Genomic DNA, 20,301 nt, shown 5'->3' with positions numbered 1-20,301 from the left:
AATTTTTGTGTATGGTATAGGATAGTGGTCCAGTTTTGTTCTTCTGAATGTGACATCCAGTTTTTCCAACACCATTTACTGAAGAGACTGTCCTTTACCCATTATGTATTCTTGGCTCCTCTGTTGTAAATTAATTGACTGGATATGCATGGGTTTATTTCTGGGCTCTCTATTCTGTTCCATTGATCTATGTGTCTGTTTTTATATCCAGTACATTTGCTATTTTTGACTTTGAAACACAGAGATAGCCAGAATTAATTCCAAAGGTTCAATGTTTCTTTTTCTTCATCTTTTCTTCTTTTCCCTTAGATATTCTACCATCAGAAAGCCAGAAAAATGCAAAAAATAAGTCTCACCAATCCTCCCTTTAAAAAGAAATGAGTTCCTTGACCTTAGCCCCAACCACAAACACCAGATTATCTCTTTTTCCAGGCGTATCTAGACTTTTTGTATCCACTGAAATTTTCTACTTTCTCACCTCTCATAAACCCTTCAATCCATTCCTATTTTAAACTGCTCTTGCCAAAGTTTTCTTCAACTTCTTTGATGCTGAATTCAATGGATATTTCTTATCCTCATCTTACTTAACCTCTCAGCAGCATTTGACACCACTGCTACTCCTTTCATGAAATATTCTTTTGTCTCTGATGTTGCCCATCCTTTCTAGTTTTCCTCCTATCTGATTACTCCTCAATCTCTTCAGGTAGACATCTCTTCCTCTGTCCATCCCTCAAATGTTCATGCTTGTGGAACTTGTCTTATTCTTCCTTATCTTTGTGCCTACATTCTTCCACTGGATGTTCTCCTCCACTCCTATGGCTTCAAAAATCAATTATATACTAATGACTCTCAAATGGACCATCTCAAGTCCAAATATTACTCCTGGCTTTCAGAGATATTGTTTGTAACTAAATAGTATAACTCCATCAGTGTGCCCACAAATTCCTCATATTCAACATTTTGCCTTCCCCTCAAACCTATTTTTTCATCTACATTCCTTATCCCAGTGAATCACACCAAGCCAGAGACCTGGGTATAATCCTTGACTCTTTGCTGTCCCACATCCAATCAACAATTGAGTCTTATTGATTCTGTCTGAGATGTACCTTAAATCTATCATCTAATTCTCTCCCCATTATCACTGCCACTTCCCTAGAAGTGGCATCTCTCTACTGCTAATACAGTTACCCTCAAGTCTAAATTTTATAATAGAGCCAGGGTGGTCTTTTTAAAATATAGATATGATTGTGTTATCCTCTTCCTGAAAGCTGCAATGGTTTTACAAACTGCTATCCAGATAAAGCCCAAATTCCTCAACACTGGTTTACAAGGCCCAGCATCTGGTCTCCTACCCTGTCATTCAAATTAGTATATGCTTCAGCTAAATTAAGCCTCATATTTCCTCCAACAAGCCATGATCACTCTTACTCTAGATATTTTCACGTGATATTTCCTCCGCCTGAAACATGCCTATCCAATGTTATCAGTGTTATCATGCTATCAGTATTTCTTGACTAACATCTATTAATCCCTGTCTCAGCTTAGGTGTCCTATGTTCTCTAAATGTGGATTAGATCTGCTCCCATAGCACACGACTTATCCACTTACCACACTCTCTTACAGTTGCCTATTGACTTGTCTCTATTCCCCTCTTTAGATCATAAGTACTATGAGGGTTAAAACTATACCTATTATATCACCAATGCCTTGAACATTAGCTGGCACAAAGTAGTCACTAGATAAGTAATGGCTGAATGATGAACAAATGAATAAACAAATAAACCATCAGATTAAACAGTGCCAGTGGAAGCAGATTTTACATAAGGACTTATTTTCCCTTACTTTCTCTCTTCTCAAAAAACAAATAACAACAAGTAAGGTACCCTACCTCCAAATGAGCCATTGCTTACAAAGGACTAATTCCTGTACAGTTACACATGACAGCTAAAGAGAATTCTATCTGAGCCTTTGCTTTCTCCTTCATTTTTCTTTTCTCTTACATACAAAATTTTCAAAGTGGAAGTTTAAGCAGTCTGAAGACTAAAGCATGTGGCTGACTTTCTCTTGATCTGCCTGATGCCCAGTCTATATTCCTAAACCATCTGTAAACTTGGTAGTGTATGTACATGAGATAAAAAAGAACCTATGATAATATTTTATTTGAACAAGAACTCCAAAACATTAATTAAAGCTGAGCACACCTGCTCTGAACTGCAAAGTCAGAGATTTATGTGAACTTGTAAAGTTGAGGCTTTCTGACCTATTGTAGGATTTATGTCTTCTTTAAATAAGTATTTCCTCTTTGCAATGCAATATTTTTTTTAAAAGTTTGTTTCAGTGACTAAGCTGCTGGCATAAACAGATATGCTGTTCAGTTCCTTTATTTCCTGGTCTTTACCCTTTTTACCCACTGCTTGTCAAGTATTTACCTGAAAGTTCTGGGTGAAAATAAGTAGGCCCAATTATGAAGCCTAGAATTTCTTTCTCTAAAGTTAATTTGTTAATGAGGTGATCTAAAAAGATAACCAGGGGCTTCCCTGGTGGCGCAGTGCTTGGGAATCTGCCTGCCAATGCAGGGGACACGGGTTCAAGCCCTGGTCTGGGAAGATCCCACATGCCGCGGGGCAACCGGGCCCGTGAGCCACAACTACTGAGCCTGCGCATCTGGAGCCTGTGCTCCCAACAAGAGAGGCCACGATAGTGAGAGGCCCGCGCACCGTGATGAAGAGTGGCCCCCACTTGCCGCAACTAGAGAAAGCCCTCGCACAGAAACGAAGACCCAACACAGCCAAAAATAATTAAATAAATAAATAAATAAATTTTTTAAAAGATAACCATGCATTCAATCTCCCTAGTTAATCTAAGAGCATTTTGATACAGCTCTTCACATATTTGCTTACTCTTTCGAAGGTATCAACTGCCTTGTGGTTTATCACAAGCAGAACTTAAGTTACAATGCATGCCCATGTGTGCAGTCCTTTCAGGTAAGACAAAGTTTTTCAATTAAAGAAAGGTGTTCTAATTTTGAGATTTGGACGCTAATACTTTAGAAAGAAAGGGTTCTGTCAGGCTAACTCATTCAAATTGGTTACCTTGGATAGGTTCATGCCCAGCACTGTGAGTGTCACCAAGCCAGCGCAACAGACCAAAGCACTGGAGCTGGAGAGGCCAGAACTCGGTGGGATGTTTCCATCTACCAAGCAATTCATTCCAGTCACGTCACTAAGACCGAAGTGTTCCTAAGAATAGAAGGAAAAATAGCACTAGTAACTTTGGTTGGATTCAAGGAGTAGCGGAAAGTTCTTTCATTCCTCAGAGAGCAAAAGTCTATCAATGGACTTATTATGCTACTTATAGAAACAACTTGTGCAATTCAATCTAGCTGAGTCCATACATGAATGACATTTTATTTAATGGCTCTTGGTCACAGGGCACTATAATCGGAAGATTAATTTTTACTTTGTTGAACAAAAAGCTACTGATCCATTACCTAAAATTGCTTTGAATGATCTTTTTCATGAATATTAATTGATTTGAACAAATATGTAAAAATATTAAACAATTATAATTCAAGTAGCAAGACAAGAAATACACAATTATTAGTGAGGCAGGTTAAATCTCTGTGTAGCACATCCCAACACTCTGTCATTGTAAAAGTCTAACACTAAGCCGCGGTTTGTTTCTATGGAGTATTTTATGGAATACTTTTCTTCAGAGGACCTTCCAAACTTTCTCAGTTCTGTTTTACTTATGGAAAAACCTAGGCACCAGCAGATTAAGAGACTTTCTCAAGATCACATATAGGGAGCTGGAAGTAAGATCCAGGTCTCTGATTTCTGGTTGAGAACTTCTCACTGTGGTCAGAAACCCGGGCCAGCATATTGTCACTGTGATTTAATGTAAGTCAGCTATATGAGGAAATCCAGATTTTTACTAGGGTTTATAGATACAAATTAGCCATATGGTAGCTTTCAAGACAGCCAAGTTAGAATTCAGCCACAAATGAGAATGCAGACTCCAAACAAAGCAGGGAAACTCTATTTCTACAAATAGGAAAGTCCAAAGAAATAATCAGACTCTGATCTCAAGATGGAAAGCTCTAGGATACTTAGATGAATACCTAGGATGAGGACACTTAGGATGATATCATATCATATCCTTTGTAGTTTAGGATTAAAAATAAATTCAAAAAATTAAAAAATTAAAAAATTAAAATAAATTCAAGGTCATCTCCTCCTCAAGAAAAAGTACCATCATGTTTACAAATTACTCAAACGGCTCAAGACCAAAGTAAAAATACTATTATATTACATAATTATGCATTTCATCATACATATTATTCTTCAGAGAAACTTCAATAAACTAGCTAGAATAGCCACAGTAACAACAAAACTCTGCAAATAAAAGACTGGTTTTTTCCTTTTTATTTTTTTTGTCTTTTTTTCCCTAAGCTGGCAAAACTCATCCACCACAAAAGAAGAGATTCAGTTGGATGTACTTCTCTTCTTGATTTCAAACCACCTAAAAATTTCCTTTCCAGAAATACAAACAAATTATAAACTAAAATACCGCTGCTGCCAATGCCCTTTCGTACAGAACATCTGACAGCTTGTTTAAAAAAATCCTTGGAGAACGCTATATATTTAACCATGAACTGATCCACAGGGTGTCTTGAATGTGAATCATACTTACAAACTTATCACGCAATGTTTAAATTACAATGTACAACAGATTCAAAATGCAAATGGGTTTTGCCAAATTCAGTAATAGTGCTATCCCAAAAGGATAACATGTTCAATTTAATATAAACAGATTATCCTCTGGAACTTTCTCGTATTTGAATTTGAAGGTTTCTGAACAGGCTAACATTTAAATTACTTCTCTGCCAAACATTTATTAAACAGACCTGCTTTTGCACATAAGTTGTCAGATCGAAAAGGAAGGCTGTAAGACCTGAAATTCTCAAATACAACACAAAGCAACATTTGTTCTTTAGGTCACTTTATCCATATGCTACAAAAGGCATGTTGCTATAAGGAATATGAAATTGCATTTGCCAAGCAAATGCTTCCAAATACTGTAATTCCCACTAATGCATGTGACAAGCCAAATGATTTGAAAATTTAAAACCTGCCAATAACTTTTCCTGTAAGTTGTTACCATGTGTCTGGGAGAAGGAAAGGAAGGAAGGAGGGGGTGGGTAGGAAGGAAGGAAGAAAGGAAGGAAGGAAGGAAGTCTAAGACCAGAACAACGATAATTAGAGTACAGGACTATACATCAGAAATAAATGTGATGCATATCTGTAATGGATATGCCACTGAGTCCTAGGCTACTCATAACAAAGTTTCAAATAGGACCACCAGGCAGTAAGGAACACAAGCTCTGTAAAACATGAATTTTAACAAACAAATCAAATTGACTTAGCAAATCAATTTTCTTTTTGTCCTTCATACTTTTTTAATTAGGAGAGAAAGTGGAAATTTTTCATCTTCTTGTTCTTGTACATGACATTAGAGATGTTCAAAGTAATTATTCAGTGTTTCTAGGAAATACTTATTCTAATAATTTCCACTACATCTTTTTTTTAACCCCATCTGAAATAGTAATAACAACACTAAGTTGCCATTTATTTAATGCCTACTATGTGTCAAGCACTGTGTAATCCTTGCAACAATTCTTTGTTGGGATAATAATAACATCATTTCACAGATAATAAATCTGAGGCTTAAGAAGTTAAATCAACACAGCAAGGTACAGCCCAGATTCAAACCCAGGGCTGTCCAGCTCTAAATCCTATTACAGTATACACCTATACATCCCTAGAACAAAATGTAAATAATATTACTAGAATGTATCTTTGGAAAGAAAACTTGAACAAAGATTTGAAAACTAGAAAGGTATCTGTCAGATGCACCTGCACCTGCCTTATGAACAGTCACTACAGCCCCCTATGAACACCACCCAGAAACAGTCACATCTACCCAATTCCCTGAAATACATTATTTAGCAAAACAGAACAGAAACATCAGTTAGCATTAAAAGGAGACAAAAATGATAAAGTAAATAAAATGTCTTGATATAATACACATCATAACCTCAACTGCTAGTAGGTGCCTTATAAACTGATTTACCTGAATTCCTTTAAATCCACATAAGAAATAGTTGTGCCACAGAGGCTTGGTTTTGTCAATCTGGATGTTATTAGCACTAGTACTGAAGTCCCTGCAAAAGCAAAAGACACCGTTAATTCTAGAGGCTTTGCGCTACAGAATCGATGGCTGACTGCTGCCATCTTGTGCCAAGACAATGACACTGAAATTTCATTTTTCATTTACTTCCCATATTCGTACTTCACAGTCTACAAAAACAACAAACATCTCCAGCTGCTAAAAATTAAGAGAAGTTGTAGTGACCTTAATAACTAAACTACTTTCAACTGACCCTTTTTATTTCCTGAAAGGGAGAGGACCCAATATATTTTAGCATAATCTACACCACTTTTTATTTCATGATGGTCCTTATTAAGTTGGTGTAAACCACATAAATGCTTATCCTTTGGGCCTGCTGTTTGGCACACCTCTTACTAGAACAGAAGTACTCAAAGCCTCCTTTCCCCACACTTTCTACCACCCATCAGATTTTACATCTGCACAGTTTAAGAAGGAACAAACAAAACAAATAATGATTCTAATGGATCATAACTCATTGAATAAAATAAGATTCCATGAATCTACACTGATATAAAATAACAAATGAATAAACAGCTAAATGAAGAAGAAGGGAAAGCTATTCCTTAGAGCAAAATGTCAACTAATAGAAGAAATGACGGAAATGGAAAAATCACTATTTGGCAAACTCCATAATTGTTTCAGGAAAGAATCATCAAAGGATGCTAAAATTATTGAGTAAAAATTTGATGAGAAACAAGATATTTATATAAATTTGAAGTATTTCCCCACCAGATACTAACTGCAAAGGGAAAAAAATAGTAACTTTATGGTAATCTGGCAGACAACTCAACCAAATGATCAAAATTAACAACAGTTAAAGGAACATCATGTGCCTCCTTGATATGATGCCCTGAGGACACATCAGTTGACATGTGGGAATTCTTTATACTATTTCTGTGACTTCCTTGAAAGTCAAAAGTTATTTCAAAATGAAAGATAGTAGGCTTCTAAATCAGCCAAAGGACAAAATATGTGAAATGGGGGGAAAATCAATTTAAATGTGAGGAAATAAGTAACATTCCCCATATTGACTGAGTGCTCTTCATATAGTTTACTAAATACCTACTATGTGCCAGTCACTGTGGTAGGTGCCTTCCATGCGTTATCTTAATAACATGGACATATCATCTCCTAAGAAAAATATTGAATGACCACTTAAGTGTGCGAGGCATTCACAGGAATATAAAGGTAAAAGGCAAAGGGCTTATCTTTTAAGCATCTGTAATCTAGCCGAGACAGCATGAACACAAATCATGATCACATACCACTGTCATGTGATGGTGTGTAATATGAGGTGGGATGCAAGGCCAAGAGGGTATCTTTTGGGCTGCACCCCGCAGGCCTGCAAACCTTGTAGTTGCCCAGCCTTGAGACCGAAGAAAGAGCCTGGAGACAGTGACAGAGACATCAATGGTTTATTGGATAGGGCATCTTACAGGTCTGCAGCAAAACATCCTGCAGCAACACCCCATTGTGTACGGCAGACAGAAGGCAAGACATGGCAGCAATCTTCGCTACTTGGGGAGAAGGAGGCTACCATTTATAGGTGGAATTGAGGTCAGGCTGGCTCATCAGTTACCAGGGAAACCAGCAGCTGGGGTAGGGGGCAAGCACACGGGTAGTAACTGATTAAGCTCTATAATTAGGGTACAGGTGAAGCAGGGACTGGTAGAGCAGTGGAAGTACAGAGAGCAAGAGAACAGCCATCTTGAATGACCTGACCATACAGCAATTTCTATAGTCAGCACACTAGGGTGGAAAGGGGAGGCTTTCCTGGAGGCTCAGAGAGGTTTAGTGACTCTCCAGGGACACACACAGTCTGACTCCAGCTCACAAGCACTTTAATATCACCCACAGGAGTTAAAATTTATTGCCTAGAGTCAACAAGAAGTCACAGAATTTGGAAAGTAGAAAAGGTTATGTTAGCAAAACTAAATGAGTTCTGTTCCTAGATAAGCAGATCTTGGAAGTCACCACAAAGAAAAGAAAACCAGGAACGAGTTGGGGGACAGGGGTGGTGGTATACTAGGAAAAGTAGAGGAGGGAATTTGCACAAATGTAGGAAGCTAGATGAGAAACATCAAAGCAAAAGCTAAAAAGTGCCAGCTCCTTCAGAATTAGAAACATAGCTTAAAAACCACAACATGACGCTAATACACATTTATGAGAGTGGATATAATTTAAAAAGACATGTTAGCAAAGATGTGAAGCAACTGGAACTCTCATACACTGGTGGTAGGAATGTAAAATTATACAACCACTTTGAAAAACAGGCAAATTCTTAAAAAGATAACCCGACAGTCCACTCCTGGGTATTTACCAAACGAAACATGTGTCCACACATAGATTTGTATACAAATATTCACAGCAGAATTATTCATAATAGCCAAAAGCTGGAAATGATCTAAATGTCCATCAATGATGAATAAAGAAATTATGCAATGCATGCTAGACAATATGTGGACAATTCTGTGAGGCATGCTGCATTCTTCCTAGGGGTCCTGGTGGAATGAAGCCCCTTACCTACAGCAGGAGCTACCTGCCTTGATAATTCACCTCTGCTTCCCTAACTCAGTCTCCATCCTCTTTTAATACTGCTCCTGGGATCATTTCCCAAACACCTCCTTCCAAGTCTGTTGCAGGCTCTGCTTTTGTGAAAAAAAATGGAATGCCCACATTCACCATGGTGGGAATGTTAAGTGAATCTGAGTAAATCAATATGACAAATTATGGTACCCAGTTTTAAAGGTTTACAATGACACAAAATTATATTTGAGATAATGTAAGGTTTTCTTTAAAGGGTCTGAAATGTACATAAGATATATTCTCAATCATGCAAAATAAATAGAAAAAAAGATCTTTTACAATAAGTTTCATATAAAAGTCAGGAATTTCTATTACCTTGCACAACTTGGTATAGACACACATAAAATACTTGCTGAATGAATGAATATTATTGCAGGCAAACAGTCCAATGAACAATAAGCCAAAAATATAATGTACCAATTATATGCCAAGATCTTTTTTTATAATTAACAAATCAAATCCATCATAATATATTATAAGCGAGTAGGCCTTATCCCAGGAATGCAAAGACAGTTCAACATTAGAAAATCCATTGGTGGGGGAAAGTGGCAGTGGGGGTGGGGTAGGGGGGATGTGGGATGAATTGGGATATTGGGATTGACATGTATGCATTAATATGTATAAAATGGATAACTATTAAGAACCTGCTGTATAAAAAAATAAAATTTTTTTAAAAAAGAAAATCCGTTGGTGTAATTCTTAATTTTTTTTAACTGATCTTCAATGCTGAATAGACATTAATAAAATCCAATACCCATTAATGATTTTTTTTAATCTTAACAAACCAAGAATTAAAAAACAACAACAAAAAAGTATGTCCTTAACTTGATAAAGCATGTGTACTAGAAACATATATCTATTATGTTCCAGACACTATGTTTGACACTGAGAGTAGAGCATTGGAGAGGCAACAGTACCTGAAGTCACAGAGCTTACAATCTACTGGGGGATACAGGCAAGTAAGCAGATAATGACAATACAGCATGTTAAGATGCTATGATGAGAGAATTAGAGGGAGCCCTAGTAATATAAGAAAGGCCCCAGCCCTGACTTTGCTAGAGATAGTTAACCTCAATAGATGAGAAATACCTTCTGGGCAAAGACAGAGTTATTTTCATCTTTTTTTTGACCCAGTACCTAAAACAGTGTCAGACACAGAGTAAGTCTTCAGTAAATGTTTCTTAAATAAATGAGTAAATGAACAAAATGAACAAATATTAAATAGGGAAACTTAGATTCTTTTGGAAGTCAGATACAAATTATCAATAAATTAAGTGATTTATTATAAATTTGATATCTCCTAAAGAATTCATTAGGGGGCTTCCCTGGTGGCGCAGTGGTTGGGAATCTGCCTGTTAATGCAGGGGACATGGGTTCGAGCCCTGGTCTGGGAAGATCCCACATGCCGCGGAGCAACTAGGCCCGTGAGCCACAACTACTGAGCCTGCACGTCTGGAGCCTGTGCTCCGCAACAAGAGACGCTGCGATAGTGAGAGGCCCACGCACCGCGATGAAGAGTGGCCCCCGCTCGCCGCAACTGGAGAAAGCCCTCGCACAGAAATGAAGACCCAACACAGCCAAAAATAAATAAATAAACAAATAAATTTATTTTAAAAAAAAAAAGAATTCATTAGGGTACAAATACAAACACACATACACTCACACACACAGGCACACACCCCATTACACACAGTAGCAATTCTAAATACTCACAGGTACAAGGGATTGGTATTGGCCAGCTGGAGAACGTGTGTTTTCACAGGTTCCACAGCTATTAACATATCTTGTTCTACAGCCATAGGAAGAACAGAATATCCACAGTAATCTATATGCTCTCCTAAAATAAAGAGAAAGCATTTTTTATCATTGCTAGCATATGAATCTCAAGTTGACATACAAGAAAAACTGGACCACAAGGCAGGATTTAACAGAAAATAAAAATACTAAGGGCAGAAAGTGATACAATTTGCTTTCTCTCACTAACGTCTGAGCCAGGAACTTTTGCTAGAATAAGTATTATATATTAGTTATTAGTTTCTGTTAATTTTTCAACTTCTTTAAATATTCACAAATTTTTTCCACTTTCTAGTTCATAGTAATCATCTTTGAATATTTATGTTTAGTGACTAGTTATGTGGAGCATCAAGAAAAGCATTGTCTCCTTTCTCTGTTGCTCATTTGTATTAACTTTTTTTTTTTTTTTTTTAAAGATCTGGTCTTTTGTAATCTCTTTTTTTTTTTTAATTAATTAATTAATTTATTTTTTTTATTTTATGGCTGTGTTGGGTCTTCGTTTCTGTGCAAGGGCTTTCTCTAGTTGTGGTAAGCGGGGGCCACTCTTCATCACGGTGCGCGGGCCTCTCACTATCGCGGCCTCTCTTGTTGCGGAGCACAGGCTCCAGATGCGCAGGCTCAGTAATTGTGGCTCACGGGCCCAGTTGCTCCACGGCATGTGGGATCTTCCCAGACCAGGGCTCGAACCCGTGTCCCCTGCATTGGCAGGCAGATTCCCAACCACTGCGCCACCAGGGAAGCCCATGTATTAACTTTTTAAATATGAACAATGGAAGCCATTAGCACCCTCTCACTTATAATAACATTATGTGAGTCCCACTCTTCCTTACTAGCCAATGAACTCAGTAAAGGTGAAGTCTTTATTTATCTTTGTGGCCTAACCAAATGCCTAACATATTAGCTTGGCACTGATTAGCTGTGTTAAATGTGCTAGACATAGCTAGGATAAAGAAAAAGCTAGAAAAAAATTTAACCTGCACTATTTTACATATAATAAGCAAATATAGAAAACAAACTATTCTCTTCTCCTCTTCATTCTAATTCCTCTATGAATCACCAGCAGGAATTTTTTTTGCCTATTATACCACAATGTTTTCTCCAAAATACCATTTAAACTCAAGGTTGTTATTCATCAGATTTTAAAACAAAATAACAATTCAAGAAAGATGGGCTAAGCAAGCTCACTTATATTTCCCCAGGACAGGTTTGTATATCTGATTGTTCTATGGCAGACACTGAGCAACTAAGAAACATAAAATGAATAAAAGACAATTCAACTGCCTAATTACATTTTTAAATAAATATTATTCTACATATTATTACAAGCAGCAAGTCTTTTGTTTCTATATTGATGTGTCCTTTAAAATAAGAAATTAGGGTTTTTTTTTTAATGGATTGACAATGACAGATGGAGAAGTGGTTTTCAAAATTGTCTCTCTTCCGAACTTCCTTCAAAAAGACAATAATATAAAACAGTGGTTCACAAGTAGAAAACACATATTTAAATTAGCAGAACTGAAGTCAAAGAGGAAATCAAGAAATACCTAGAAACAAATGACAATAAAAACATGACGACCCAAAACCTATGGGAGGCAGCAAAAGCGGTTCTAAGAGGAAAGTTTATAGCAATACAATCCTGCTTCAAGAAACAAGAAACATCTCAAATAAACAACCTAACCTTACACCTAAAGCAATTAGAAAAAGATGAATAAAAAAAACCCAAAGTTAGCAGAAGGAAAGAAATCATAAACATCAGATCAGAAATAAATGAAAAAGAAATGAAGGAAACAACAGCAAAGATCAATAAAACTAAAAGCTGGTTCTTTGAGAAGATAAACAAAATTGATAAACCATTAGCCAGACTCATCAAGACAAAAAAGGGAGAAGACTCAAATCAATAGAATTAGAAATGAAAAAGGAGAAGTAACAACGGACACTGCAGAAATACAAAGAATCATGAGGGATTACACTACAGGCAACTATATGCCAATAAAATGGACAACCTGGAAGAAATGAACAAATTCTTAGAAAAGCACAACCTTCTGAGACTGAACCAGGAAGAAACAGAAAATATAAACAGACCAATCACAAGCACTGAAATTGAAACTGATTAAAAATCTTCCAACAAACAACAGCCCAGGACCAGATGGCTTCACAGGCAAATTCTGTCAAACATTCAGAGAAGATCTAACACCTATCCTTCCCAAACTCTCCCAAAATATAGCAAAGGGAGGAACACTCCCAAACTCATTCTACGAGGCCACCATCACCCTGATACCAAAATCAGACAAAGATGTCACAAAAAAAGAAAACTATAGACCAATATCATTGATGAACATAAATGCAAAAATGCTCAACAAAATACTAGCAAACAGAATCCAACAGCACATTAAAAGGATCATACACCATGATCAAATGGGGTTTATCCCAGGAGCAAGGATTCTTCAATATACTCAAATCAATCAATGTGATACACCATATTAACAAACTGTAGGACAAAAAACATATGACCATCTCAACAGATGCAGAAAAAGCTTTCGACTAAATTCAACACCCATTTATAATAAAAACCCTCCAGAAAGCAGGCATAGAGGGAACTTACCTCAACATAATAAAGGTCATATATGACAAACCCACAGTCAACATCGTTCCCAATGGTGAAAAACTGAAACCATTTCCACTAAGATCAGGAACAAGACAAGGTTGCCCACTCTCACCACTATTATTCAACATAGTTTTGGAAGTGTTAGCCACAGCAATCAGAGAAGACAAAGAAATAAAAGGAATCCAAATCATAAAAGAAGAAGTAAAACTGTCACAGTTGCAGATGACATGATACTATACATAGAGAATCCTAAAGATGCTACCAGAAAACTACTAGAGCTAATCAATGAATTTGGTAAAGTAGCAGGATAAAAACTTAATGCACAGAAATCTCTTGCATTCCTATACACTAATGATGAAAAATATGAAAGAGAAATTAAGGAAACACGCCCATTTACCACTGCAACAAAAAGAATACAACACCACACCTAGGAATAAACCTACCTAAGGAGACAAAAGACCTGTATGCAGAAAACTATAAGACACTGATGAAAGAAATTAAAGATGATACAAACAGATGGAGAGATATACCACGTTCTTGGATTCGAAGAATCAACATTGTGAATATGACTCTACTACCCAAAGCAATCTACAGATTCAGTGCAATCCCTATCAAACTACCAATGGCAATTTTCACAAACCCAGAACAATAAATTTCACAATTTGTATGGAAACACAAAAGACCCCAAATAGCCAAAGCAATCTTGAGAAAGAAAAACGGAGCTGCAGGAATCAGGCTCCCCGACATCAGACTATACTACAAAGCTACAGTAATCAAGACAGTATGGTACTGGAACAAAACAGAAATACAGGTCAATGGAACATGATAGAAAGCCCAGAGATAAACCCATGCACATATGGTCACCTTATCTTTGATAAAGGAGGCAGGAATATACAAGGGAGAAAAGACACCCTCTTCAATAAGTGGTGCTGGGAAAACTGGACAGCTTCATGTAAAAGAATGAAATTAGAACACTCCCTAACACAAGAATAAACACAAAATGGATTAAAGACCTAAATGTAAGGCCAGACACTATTAAACTCTTAGAGGAAAACATAGGCAGAACACTCTAGGACATAAATCACAGCAAGATCCTTTTTGACCCACCTCCTAGAGAAATGGAAATAAAAACAAAGATAAACAAATGGGACCTAATGAAACTTAAAACTTTTGCACAGCAAAGGAAACCATAAACAAGATGAATAGACAACCCTCAGAATGGGAGAAAATATTTGCAAATGAAGCAACTGACAAAGGATTAATCTCCAAAATTTACAAGCAGCTCATGCAGCTTAATATCAAAAAAACAAACAACCCAATCCAAAAATGGGCAGAAGACCTAAATAGACATTTCTCCAAAGAAGACATACAGATTGCCAACAAACACATGAAAGGACGTTCAGCATCACTAATCATTAGAGAAATGCAAATCAAAACTACAATGAGGTATCACCTCACACCAGTCAGAATGGCCATCATCAAAAAATCTACAAACAATAAATGCTGGAGAGGGTGTGGAGGAAAGGGAACCCTCTTGCACTGTTGGTGGGAATGTAAACTGATACAGCCACGATGGAGAACAGTATGGAGGTTCCTCAAAAAACTAAAAATAGAACTACCATACAACCCAGCAATCCCACTACTGGGCATATACCCTGAGAAAACCATAATTCAAAAAGCGTCATGTATCACAATGTTCACTGCAGCTCTATTTACAATCACCAGGACATGGAAGCAACCTAAGTGTCCATCAACAGATGAATGGATAAAGAAGATGTGGCACATATATACAATGGAATATCACTCAGCCATAAAAAGAAAAGAAATTGAATTTTTTGTAGTGAGGTGGATGGACCTAGAGTCCATCATACAGAGTGAAGTAAGTCAGAAAGAGAAAAACAAATACCATATGCTAACACAAATATATGGAATCTAAAAAAAAAAAAAAATGGTTCTGAATAACCTAGGGACAGGACAGGAATAAAGACGCAGACGTGGAGAATGGACTTGAGGACATGGGGAGGGGGAAGGGTAAGCTGGGACGAAGTGAGAGAGTGGCATGGACTTATATATACTACCAAATGTAAAATAGATAGCTAGTGGGAAGCAGCCGCATAGCACAGGGAGATCAGCTCAGTGCTCTGTGTCCACCTAGAGGGGTGGGACAGGGAGGGTGGGAGGGAGACGAAAGAGGGAGAAGATATGGGGATATATGTATATGTATAGCTGATTCACTTTGTTATACAGCAGAAACTAACACACAATTGTAAAGTAATTATACTCCAATAAAGATGTTAAAAAAATTTAAAAATTAAAATAAATAAATAAGTAAGCAGAACTCTATGGAGCCATCAGATTCTGTTGGGAAGGCTACAGTGTGAATGACAGCCTTCTGAGAATGAAGATTCCTCCCTCTGTGAAAACTGATGGAAACATCCTGGGTGAGGGGCAGGGAGGGAGCATGAACTACTGGCAAGTAAGGATAACAACCATGATTACATTTTGGATATTTTAACAGAAAATATAATAATGCTTTTAATAAAGACTGAAATTCATTTCATCCCAAGCACTAACTAATTAACTACCTTGGAACATAATCCCCCCTTTTTTAAAATCAGAAAATAGTCAATACATTTCCTAGAATAAGAATTACGTATTCAGGAAATACCTTAGTTTGGAAGGCTTACTCCCAAAACTAAGTGAAACTTGGCTCTCTCCTCTGAGGATATTGCTTCTTTGCAGTCCTCTCACAATAGCAAGGAGTTCTTGATGACCTCCTCCCACTCTGTTGTTTCCAGGATTTCTTCCTGTCCTCTTCCTCGGAGGCTCATACCACATTCTCTCGTCTTCATCACTTTCATTTCTGACTCTCAGACATCTGCTCCTCACTGAAGACCTTTGCATCTCATTCCACCCTCTCCATCCCAGTCCTGCAATGCCTGGATAACATCCAAGTAAACAACCCAGCCCAAGGCCCCAGCTTCCTTATCCCTTCACCTCTGGAAGACTTGACCTCCTCTCTGCTTCAGCTATCTACTTCCGTGGACTTGACAAATCCAGTAATAACCACAGAACTTCTTATCACCTGGAACTTTTCTACCTGTGAAATTTTTGTTTCAAACATCAAATTCTTTACTAAAACTTCCCATCCTGCCATTTCTCTTACTCCGTTTACCCTATCACCTGTTCCTCAGAGTCAGTTCTTTGCCCTTTCTACCCTATAGGTTCCCTCCTACCTTTCTTTCCTTTTCTACCTAGCATAGATTCCAGGGTTCATTACTTCACCTACCCTTCTGACAATATCGGTGAATTCTTGATGTCATTCTCTTGTAACCTCCATCCAAAACAAAACCCCAAACCTAGATCAAACACAGGCAACTTAGACTAGTTGAGGGGGAAAAATGAACAATTTTGCAGATTGGTACTGCTACAATTCGATGGTCTCCTGCTCTAACCAGATCTCAATGTTATCCAGCAAACTTTTTTTTTCCCAGTCCTCTCCTTCTCTCATCCTTGACAAAGCTGTTTCAAACTTTCTGTCGTCTCCTTAAACTTCCAACACCTCCAACTCTCCCCCAAAAGAACTCCCTCAACCTTCTATACCGAAATTATACGTTTACCTGCATCAACCTGCATCCTTTTCTTCCCTGCCTTCTGTTAAAAAAGAGTCAAAGTGGCCCTCTTCCTATGCCATGGACACCAGCCCTTCTTGCCTTCTTGGGAATCCTGCTCCAACAGTTCCTTTCTTTTCAGATATCTTTGATCTGTCTCTCTCTACTGATTTTACTCAATTCCCCCTCCCCACCTCATTTAACCACGCTCAAACATCTCCTATTTTTAAAATCCTCCATTATTTACTTCAAAATAAGACTGCCTGAGTTGATAATAATTGAAGCTACATTTTGGGTACACGGGAGTTCATTATATTATTCCAACTACTTTTTTATATGCTTACACTTTCCAGTACAGAAAGTTTTCTTTTTAATCCTCCTTTGATTTGGATTTTTCTCAGTTCCCCATCCCATTTTCTCTCGATAAAACGTCTTCATTCTTCGGGTCACCACACTATTAAAAGCAAGGAATTATTCGGTTTTCCTGTATTCTTCTAATCCAATGAGTAAATGTAAAACCATCAAAATTACTCACTGCAGTCTAAAAACTTAACCTGCAGCACAGAAAAATCTGTCCATCTCTCACGAAAAGAATGTAAATAACTGGGTCTCAACAAATTTCTAAATTTTAAAAATGAATGGACAAAATTAACATTAATAACATGGATTGGGAAAGATGAAAATATAGTGTTCCTTATGTAAAACTTATCTTGCTATAGCAGATGTATGTGAAACATTCTGTTTTTTCAGTTCTCCCGATGTATTGACAAAAATTTGGATCTTACCAAAGGAAGAAAAAATTAAGAGAAGGAACTTTCGAAATACCTATGATATTGACTCTTCCTGGTGCTCGAACATAAAACTTGGGAACGGATCCAAACTTAGAATTAAACATCTCTTTTAGCTTCAGCAATCTGAAAACAAGAGTAGAATATTTCAGAATATCCAGATAATAGAAAAACCCATAAGAGACACACACACACACATTTCATATACCTACCACCATTAATTATCTTTAAAAATAATAAAAGCAAACTCTTTTACTGACATACTTCCTCGAAAATCCCAGGATGAAACAATACTGTAACCCGCTAAGTGACACAAGAGTATAGCTAAGCACACAGGAGAGTAAAAACTTTAATACTGATGTACACCACAGAAAAAAAATTCTTTGCTTCAACAGAATTAACTTTCTGGATAATTTCTTAATGATATTCAGAGAAGAATCTCTTTCTACTAAAAAATAGTAGCATGGAGTAGTGTATCAGTTTCCTAGAGCTGCCATAATAAAGTATCAAAAACTGGGTTACTTAAAACAACAGAAGTTTATTGTCTCTGAGTTGTAGAGGCAAAATCAGAGTGTTGGCAGGACCATGCACCTCTGAAACCTAAAGGGGAAAATCCTTCCTTGCCTCTTTTTAGTTTCTGATGGTGACCATCAATCCTTGGCATTCCTTGGCTTGCTGCTGTATCACTCCAATCTCTGCCTATGTCATCACGTGGAATTCTCTCTGTGTGTCTCTATCTGTGACTCTGTTTTTCCTTCTTGTAAGGACATCGGGCTTATTGGATTAGGGCCCACTTTAATTCAGTATGACTTCATCTTAACTTGATTACATATGTAAAGATGCTAGTTCAAATAATATTACATTCTGAGGGGGCTTCCCTGGTGGTGCAGTGGTTGAGAGTCTGCCTGCCAATGCAGGGGACACGGGTTCGAGCCCTGGTCTGGGAAGATCCCACATGCCGCGGAGCAAATGGGCCCGTGAGCCACAATTACTGAGCCTGCACGTCTGGAGCCTGTGCTCCGCAACAAGAGAGGCCGCGATAGTGAGAGGCCCGCGCACCGCGATGAGGAGTGGTCCCCGCTTGCCACAACTAGAGAAAGCCCTCGCACAGAAATGAAGACCCAACACAGCCATAAATAAATAAAATTTAAAAAAATAAATAATACCTAGCATATATATTAAAAAATATATATATTACATTCTGAGGTTCCAGGTGGGCATGAATTAGGAGGGATGCTATTCAACCCAGTACAGTCTAATGAAAACTAGACTGGATATCAGGAGACTACAGTTCTAATTCCAATGGGGGTTCTAATTCGATGCTAAAGTTTGGCAAATCATTTTCCCTTGGACCCTCTTCTGTAAAATTAGAGCATTTGAACAAGATATTCCTCATAGGTCCCTTCCAGGTCAAAAATGCTTATAATATATTTAATAATTTTACACTGTTAAATCATCTCAAGTCACTTCTATAAATACCCCCCACTGTTTGTAGTCCCACAATATATTGTATCTGAGTAATAACACCAAGAGAGTAAATATTTGTTAGACTTACTATATTCAAGACATTCATTAATTAAATGATAGATCTTAAAGATTAGTTACAAGAAACATAAAATCACACCCAAAAAATTTAAGAAAAAAGGAAATTTATTATAATGATAGAAAGATACATTGAATATTCTTGGAAGTTATTCAGGATGACCTCCTAGCACTGTGACAGCCATCAGAAACTCTAATTACTGATGCGTGGGGCTGTGTTCCCGCCCTGTTTGTTGTCTCGCCTGAGGTGTCTCCACACTGGAGCCTACAGACTTTTGGGTGGGGCTGATGGAGGCTTTTGGGAGGGCTCACGCCAGTGAGTACTCCCCAGAATTGCTGTTGCCAGTGTCCTTGTCTCCACCGTGAGCTGCAGCCACCCCCCTGACTCTGCAGGAGACCCTCCAACACTAGCAGGTAGGTCTGGCCCAGTCTCTTATGGGGTCACTGCTTTGTTCCCCTGGGTCCTGGTGTGCACGAGACCTTGTGTGTGCTCTCCAAGAGTGAAGTTTCTGTTTCCCTCAGTCCCGTGGAATTCCTGTGATCAAACCCTTCTGGCCTTCAAAGCCAGATTCTCTGGGGGCTCCTTCTCCCATTGCCGGAACCCCACACTGGGAAGCCTGATGTGGGGCTCAGAACTTTCACTCCTGTGGGAGAATTTCTGTGGTATAATTATTTCCCAGTTTGTGGGTCGCCCACCCAGCAGGTATGGGATTAGATTTTATTGCAATTGTGCCCCTTCTATCATCTTGTTGTGGCTTCTTCTTTGTCTTTGGATGTAGGGTATCTTTTTTGGTAGGTTCCACTATTTTCTTGTCAATGGTTGTTCAGCAGTTAGTTGTGATTTTGGTGTTCTCGTAAGAAGGGGTGAGCTCACATCCTTCTACTCCGTTACCTTGAGCTCTCCAGGAAGCCAGAGCTGATGTTATAGTGGAATTTTCTTCATCAGCATTCTACATCCAGCCAGATGCTAATGTCTTGTACTTGTCATACAAACATGAAGAGTCTTAGTTGGCAGGATAGCTCCACTCCAGATGGTCATTTAAGGATCCAGATTGCTTCCTTCTCATTGCTTCACTATTTCAGACTGTTGTCTATTTCTGCATGGTCAAAATTGGATTGTAGGCATGTCCATGCTCTAGGTCAG

At 37.9% G+C, this 20,301-nt stretch overlaps 1 protein-coding gene across 10 annotated transcripts in view; it reads right to left on the bottom strand.

Annotated features, from left to right (window-relative positions):
- Window positions 1-20,301, bottom strand: part of GALK2 (galactokinase 2) — a 138,232-nt gene that overhangs the window by 97,318 nt on the left and 20,613 nt on the right. For 7 of the 10 annotated variants that reach the window (XM_068551292.1, XM_068551283.1, XM_068551300.1 and 4 more), the window contains 4 exons: window positions 17,653-17,741; window positions 10,531-10,654; window positions 6,133-6,223; window positions 3,093-3,239 (listed from right to left, as the gene is read on the bottom strand). In XM_068551292.1, coding sequence (XP_068407393.1) covers window positions 3,093-3,239; window positions 6,133-6,223; window positions 10,531-10,654; window positions 17,653-17,722 — 432 coding nt within the window. In that variant the 5' untranslated portion in view covers window positions 17,723-17,741. Of the gene's footprint in view, window positions 1-3,092; window positions 3,240-6,132; window positions 6,224-7,496; window positions 7,589-10,530; window positions 10,655-17,652; window positions 17,742-20,301 lie in introns of those variants that run through there. The other 3 variants (XM_068551316.1, XM_068551341.1, XM_068551323.1) reach the window with 3 other exon arrangements.

Source organism: Eschrichtius robustus, chromosome 1, assembly GCF_028021215.1.
Source record: "Eschrichtius robustus isolate mEscRob2 chromosome 1, mEscRob2.pri, whole genome shotgun sequence".
Classification (NCBI taxonomy): Eukaryota; Metazoa; Chordata; class Mammalia; order Artiodactyla; family Eschrichtiidae; genus Eschrichtius; species Eschrichtius robustus.
This window is presented reverse-complemented; position numbering and strand designations above follow the sequence as displayed.